The following is a 7,502-nucleotide window of genomic DNA, read 5'->3' on the forward strand; positions in this document are numbered from 1 at the left end:
TCCTCCAGAGGGCGAAGTCATTCTTGCCTGTGAATTTCTCGGCCTCAAACCTAGAAGCCATGTTTCTTCGTGGATCCGCTTCTAGAAAATCAAATCAGCTCGTCGTCTTCAACACGCTTTCCCACAGACGGTGCCAATTTGTTAGATTGGATGAACGCGAGCTTGAATTGAAAGTGTGGAATGGATTTGGAAGAAAAATTTCTTATTGAATCGAGAGAGAAAAACGAGCTCAGCTCACACACGAAATTGAAAACTAACTCACTAATTTCACAACAGCCATTTAAAACTAATATCCAACGGTTAGTTGAATCGGACGATCAGGATTTAAACTCCCAATTAAGATCGCATCGGACGGCTCCTGAGTGTTGAAGCTTGAGATCAGCTTTAACAGCTCTTCTTCTTCACTTAGCTGGAATCATCTTCGATCTTAGGTGAGATTGAGTCATCATACTCACAGTTTGCCACAAAAATTGTCATGATACATAGAGAAAAATATTACTGGTATGTTGCATTTCTTATGTGAGTGTTGTTCTCATTTAATATGTGTTTGCATTTTTTCATTTTATAATTTAGTTTGATTCTATTACTTCAAAAATCAGTATTGATGTCATTAATTTTAGAAGTTACTACATAAAAATCACAAGCTTCAATTGTCCATTTTCTTTATAACATAAAAAATGAATGAAAGAACAAACCAAAACTTGATTTTTATGTTAATTTTAAGATATTACAGTTGTTTTTTTGGGATTAAACTTGACCTGATTTGATTTAGTGCATGATTTGAATAGGTTTTTGTCTACATTCATATGAATTGGTTGTTTGATCATTCCATTGAATTTTCATAGTAATTTGGAGTCTGAACCGCGAGTTTTACAAAGTCGTGGTCCCTTGGATCCGCACATACTTGCAAGTCCGAACATCCAGACCGAGCTCGTATCGGAGTTACTGTATCAAGACACAAGTGATTGTGTTAATCTTAGCTTCTTAGATCGCGCTAGCTGGTTAGTTTATAATGTCGTCAAAAGCCAATAACACGCCTCCTGAATTGTAAAAGTCGCATTGTCCCAACAGGACGATATTCACTACGCCTTTCTCATTATTTATATTTTTCATATCACCATTTTATCATCATATACCCAAATTGGGAGCTGCTTTTCTTTCTTTTATCCTCTTTTACTTTTCAGGTCATTTTTTAACGATCCATTGGCTACGATTTTCCCCTAATTTTATTTTAATATTTCATCGCCTTTTTTGTGCCAGTGATCGACCGATCTCTCTCTCCCTCTCTCGTTGGCAGGCGTTTGCAATTAAGTGACAAATTCAGCTCTGATGCTGTTACGGATTCGTGAAACTGTGTTGTAGTAGTTGCTCTGAAATTTGATCGAAAGGGAAATGGAGGAAGGGAGGTCCACGGCATCTGGAATCGAAGCTGATTCAGTGTCATTGAGCCAACGCCGCTCCAATTGTATGTGTGTGTGTGTGTGTGACTTTTTTGGTTGATGTATGTTTTTGGTGTTATCATTTTATTTCATGAAATATCATTGTTAATCTGATTGTATATTGGCACTGATATTATCTATACATACATACATACATACATACATACATATATATATGTGCTGCGTGCATGATTTTATAATTGAATTTTGTAAAATGCGAAATATGAATCCAAATTAAGCTTGAGGAGTCTGTGCTCTAAGCCAGGAGTAGTTAGTAATGTTTAAATTGATTGAAGGGTGTTATTATCATTTTGCAGTCATATACCAGTTTACTCAGCAAAGTCTACCAGCTTGTAAACCTGTCCTATCACCTGTGTGGGTAAGCAAATGATGGAAAATCGCAAATGCTCGATGGCGTACTTATGAATCTGTGTAATGAAACTCTAGTGTTATTGTTATGTATGAATTAAGTTTTGCGCTTGACAGGTGATTTCGGTATTTTTCGTGGTCGGGGTGATATTTATCCCGGTTGGGATTGGCTGTCTTCATGCTTCAAGAAGTGTAAATCTTCATCTTCATCTCGTTTTAGTGTGAGATTGTAGTTTAATGTGTATAAGCTGTCAATGAACGTATATTTGATTGCAGGTTGTTGAAATTGTCTATAGATATGATGTTGAATGCATTCCAGCGCCATTCAGAGGCAACAAGCTGGCATACATTGCAAATGATTTCATTCCCAAAAATTGCACCAAACACCTGAAGGTAGTATACTCTGATGCCATCAGCTGTGTATTAGCCACTAATAAGTGGAAAGAGAATTTGGTAGCTCTGATTTGTTTAATATGATAAATGTATCTTACTGCATTGACTTATATAATGTCTGTATTTCCAATGAGGCTAGAGCCAGATGGGATAAAAAACTCGATGATAAAAATTGCTTATCTGATAAAAGAGTTCCTGATGCCGATATCTAGATTTTATTTATTGTGAACAAGGAACAGAATTGGAATATAGTGTTTGTTTCATGTTATTGTTCTGCTGTTAAGGAGGGTAGATTAATACTCTGATTGGCTGGTATCTAAAATGAGGGCGACGGCAGAGCCATGTGGCTCTGGTATTGGTATATAAAACGAAATGCCTGTGCTTTGTTTGCGTGTTATTTTCAAGTTTTAGTCTGCGCCTGTTTCTTGTTTTGTCCTGAAAAAGTACGCCAGTTTAATGGATATGTAAATGTCACCGGATAAATGTTATATGAATTTCGATTGAGTAGGCACATATAGCATTGGGACTTTTGAAATTCCACAGGAACAAGTGATACTGATGCATTGTTGACCAGATTCTTATTAAATGTCTTTCCTTACTTGAATTTCCAATTACCGAGTGCTGGTGGAATTTGTTGTTTGTATTGATTTATCTTTTCTGTTATACTATATGTAACTTGTTTTTACAATTTGATTGCTTAACTTCAAGTCTAGCAAAGATTACATAATTAACCTGTTCCAGAAACCTGGTATATAGGTTCCCAGGAGTATGAAAGCTCCAATATACGTCTACTACCAGCTTGATAACTACTACCAGAACCATAGACGGTAAATTGTTCATTTTCTCATATCCAGATATGGAACACCAAGTCTGCATTTTCTGCATGTACATATAATATGAGTTTGATCAATGCAGAACTTATTTTTTAAATGCAGAATGCTGAACCAAAATACGGGAGTTCATTATTAGTTTGTGTTTAGTTCATTAACATTTTCTGTGCAATATGTTTGACACCCGCGAGATGAATGAACCATAAAATGGATTTTTTTTAAATGAACTAAAAACAAACTAATATTGGAATCTGTTACCTAACAATGACCTCAGTGGTATGGTTCTGTTCTGCATTCAGACTGGTTTTGCCTTTAATGCCGCCCTATATATATTTAGTCTATTTTATTGGTTTTATCAAGGTATTATAAGAGCCGAAGTGAGCGGCAGCTCTTGCATGGATTGGAGTACCCTGATATAGGTTCGTGCGCACCAGAGGATGTTATCAATGGTCTCCCAGTTGTCCCATGTGGCCTGGTTGCTTGGAGTATGTTCAATGACACGTTCTCTTTCTTCCGGGGAGTAGACGAATTAAATGTCAACAGGAAGAACATTGCATGGAAGAGTGACCGTGATCATAAATTTGGAAAGCATGTTTTTCCCTTCAATTTTCAGAATGGAAGTCTAATCGGTGGTGCAAGACTTGACCCCAATATTTCTGTAAGTGATTGCATCGGTTCGAAAACTTTTTAACTCTTAAACGTGAGACATAACTTTCAAATCCATCACGCCCATTTTTTTTATTTATAGACTTGGGTCTCATCTATTTAACTCAGTGTTTAATTGATCTGAAAAACATCCCTTGCATGTTTCATATTCTCACCCCCTTCTCTTTCTCTCTAACTCAAGCATGCACAGTCACAACCTGGGCATTCAATTGTTTCCTAACCAAGATTTCACTATTTTATCTGGAATGATGATGATTTGGTCACAGTTATCTGAATATCTAGGGTAGTTGTGTTTGCATGTCTATGCTTATAAGAAGCCAAGTATTTTATCATGGAGAAAGTCTGATCCCATTTTTTACCAGCCGTGTACTGTTGGATATGAATTTTCAGTTCTCATGAAGTATGAGTTTCGCATCTTTTTTATTTTTAGGTGTATACTCCCTCCGTCCTCAAAGAATATGCACATTGGGTTAGGCACGAGTTTTAATGCAAAATTAGTAAAGTAAGAGAGAGGTGGAGAGAAAAAGTAATTAAAATATTGTTAGTGGGGAATGAGTCCCACCTCAATAGAGAGAAAAGAGTTTCCAAAATTGGAAAGTGCATATTCTTGTGGGACGGACAATAAAGGAAAGAATGCATATTCTTGTGGGACGGAGGGAGTATTTTGTAACCACTGCATCTTTGGTCTTCTGATATGTAAAATTCTGAGCTGTTTGTATTTTTTATTCTTGTTCTCTTACCATTGGTCTTCTATATGGATTCTATCAACTTGCACCAAGTAGCTAAGTGATCAAGAGGATCTTATTGTATGGATGCGCACTTCTGCTCTCCCATCTTTCCGGAAGTTGTATGGAAGAATTGAGGAGGATTTAGATGCTGATGATACAATCTCCGTCAAACTTCTGAACAACTACAATACCTACAGTTTCAGTGGCAGCAAGAAGATTGTTCTCTCAACATCAAGTTGGTTAGGAGGCCATAATAATTTCCTGGGGATAGCCTACCTTTCTGTTGGCTCGTCTTTTATATTTGTCGCCTTTCTCTTCCTAATGCTTCATATACAAAATCCAAGGTAAAATTTGTAAAAGCACGAACACTCATGCTTATGATTTTTCCTATTTTAATGCTGCTTGCTCGTTGATTCTTCTCTCTTGGCTGAAGCATTCTTTTCATGTGATTGTTTTAGGATGAAGAGCCCTTTTTTTTCTCTTGAGGACCAATCATTTGGTTGTTTCATCTTTGTAAACTAACTTCACAGTACCAACATAGTCATTAGAAGCGTACTCCTTGTTTTATGTTCTAATAGAAACTGAGTGATGTCCATTGAGTTGTATAGAGTTTTGTGTAATTTACATTTAAAAAAAACACCAAAAATGCTAAAAACAGCCAATCTAAAATATCTTTCCTTGGTAAGAATAATGTTAGTTGTGTGACTTCAACTTTTCTGAATTGTGTTATATTCGTACTTCATTTTGATCTTCATTCTTCTTATTTTTGTTTCCCAGATCATATGTTGATACGAGTAATATATCATGGAATCGGAAGCACATATACGATTAAAGGTAGAGTAACATCTCGATCTCTTATTGTGATATAGAAAAGAACTGTTCGGTTTTTATTTGAGACAGGGTTGGATGCTTGTTGATGATTATGAGAAATTTGAATTGAGTTTTGAAGAGAACATATTTAACTGATGAACCATATACCCACATAGTAGAATACATTTAACCTAGGACAGCAGAAATATGCCTGAAAAAGAACTCATCCTTGAAAGCCTAAAATGTTACTATTTGCTATTCTTATTCGAATTGCATGTCCAATGACAAAAGAAAATTATCGACTTCCATTTTCTCTTTCGTCCTATCTTTCATATAAATCATTGCCTTCTCCCTGCATCATCTATCATTTGTTTTATCTGCCTCCATTCATTCATTTACATTCTCGAGATCCCTTCGTTGTCCTCTTCTGCTGCTGCCGCTCGTGTCTCTCTTGCCCGTGAGGGAGCTTCTACGCCCGTGAAGTGGTGGGAACTCTTTGAGAAGGGCTAAGAGAAATGGGATTTGGAATTATGCTTGACGAAACATTTCCTGCATATTAGTATCAAACAAAGAAGCTCTGTGCTTTTAATGTCAAATGATGAGTAATTATGTATTTATGTTCTACAACAGGTATTGATTGATGCAAAGAATGCCGGGAAGGGCGTCGCTGGCCACACCTTATTTCTGGAAGCATCCATCTTCTCCAGTCCTTCCTTGGCTATCGTCTCGAACTTCAGCCCATTCAACACCTTCTGAGGGAAGATTGTTGGCGCGTGCGTTCTCATACCTCACTTGCTTTTTCATTTTTGTTGTGCAGCAGCAACAAATTCTAGAGAGAGAGGGATTCTTGTAGGGGGTGTGAAGTTGATTTCTTGTATCTATGTAGGTTTTAGAGAGAAGAGAGAAAATAGTTGCTGTAAACAGGAAGTTGAAACTATTTTGCATATGAGAGGCCATTTAGGTGAAGAAAACCATTGGTGGACCCTGAATTGTAGAAATAAAATGCCAAGTGTTTGGGTTCCTTGTTTATTGTTGTTTTTTGTTGAATCAATACCTTTTGACATGTTCAATTTACTATGTTTTTTCTAATTGATTTCCGGAAACTCAGGCATTCATTTCTTGTTTATTTGACTAGTGAAAATTACTGAATAAATTCAGAAATTATTTGGATTTTAGACAACCAATTAATTATTCAGAATAGGATTATATTGTCAAACACATAAATATACTCTAGAAATATATAAGTGGATAAAAGAATTTGTATTGCTGAGATTTCTTTGTTGTACTCCCTCCGCCCCACAATAATTATAACTTTTTTACATTTCGATCCGTCCCATAGTAATTGTCACACTTCATTTTTAGTAAGTAGGTCTCACATTCCAATAACTCATTTCACTCACATTTTATTATAAAATCAATATAAAAAAGTGGGTCTCATATTGCACCGACTTTTCCAATCAATTTTTCTTTACATATCTTAAAACACGTGCTCACAATAAGAGTGACACTTATTGTGGGACGGAAGGAGTAATTATATTTTGATTTTCTCGATGAATTTCAGTTTGAACTAAAGACAGTAGATTCGTGGTTATGAAAAGATACGTCATTTAGAGCATCCACAACCGTGCTCTTGCCAGCGGTACGGTTGTGGGCCCGACCCCACTTTTTCTGTCTGCTCTCTGGCAAGAGCACAACACCCACAGCTGTGCTCTTCCGCAAGGACGAGCACAATTAATTTAAAATTCAATTACACAAAAACATTTTCATAATACTAAAATTCATTAAAAAAACCACATAAATATTACAAATTTCAAATAAAATAAAAAAGACATATTAAAATCCTAAAAATTAAAAATTACATAATTAAACTCATAAAAATTAAAAATTGCATAATTAAAAACTAAAAATTAAAATTACATAATTAAACTCCTAAAATTTAAAAAATTACATGATTATTGGCTAATATTACCCGAGGAAGACTACGCATCCGGCGGCACCAACCCCAATTGTTTTTTGAGACCCAATATCATGTCCCTCGTGCGTTTGGAAGTTGCGTGGGGTCATAGTTGACCTATCGGCCATATTGAGTTGGGCCAAAAGGCCCACAACGAGTTGTTCGGGGTGGAGGTGGAACATAGGGTGCGGGTTCGGGGGCGGGGGCCGATGGAGTCGCGGAGCGCCGGCGGTCGGCCGCCGCCTTCTTCCTTCCTTGCGGTCGGCGTTGGGAACCGCTTGGTCCGGCGTCGGGGCTACCCAAGTTAGCTCCG

At 36.8% G+C, this 7,502-nt stretch overlaps 1 protein-coding gene across 2 annotated transcripts; it reads left to right on the top strand.

Moving 5' to 3' along the window:
• The first annotated feature begins 1,119 nt into the window (after positions 1 to 1,119).
• On the top strand, positions 1,120 to 6,262 carry LOC121791290 (putative ALA-interacting subunit 2). Of its 2 annotated transcripts, none has more exons than XM_042189291.1 (10): positions 1,120 to 1,184; positions 1,261 to 1,465; positions 1,757 to 1,818; positions 1,926 to 2,000; positions 2,085 to 2,201; positions 2,958 to 3,028; positions 3,392 to 3,689; positions 4,480 to 4,769; positions 5,203 to 5,259; positions 5,866 to 6,262. In XM_042189291.1, exons 2-9 carry the CDS (start codon positions 1,393 to 1,395, stop codon positions 5,255 to 5,257), a joined length of 1,041 nt encoding a protein of 346 aa, XP_042045225.1. In that variant the 5' UTR covers positions 1,120 to 1,184; positions 1,261 to 1,392; the 3' UTR covers positions 5,258 to 5,259; positions 5,866 to 6,262. The 2 variants fall into 2 exon arrangements, with proteins under 2 accessions (XP_042045225.1, XP_042045226.1); XM_042189292.1 differs by having other exon boundaries at positions 1,136 to 1,184; positions 1,298 to 1,465.
• Positions 6,263 to 7,502: the final 1,240 nt, after the last annotated feature.

The sequence above is a fragment of the Salvia splendens genome, unplaced genomic scaffold (assembly GCF_004379255.2).
Source record: "Salvia splendens isolate huo1 unplaced genomic scaffold, SspV2 ctg77, whole genome shotgun sequence".
In the NCBI taxonomy this organism is placed as follows: Eukaryota; Viridiplantae; Streptophyta; class Magnoliopsida; order Lamiales; family Lamiaceae; genus Salvia; species Salvia splendens.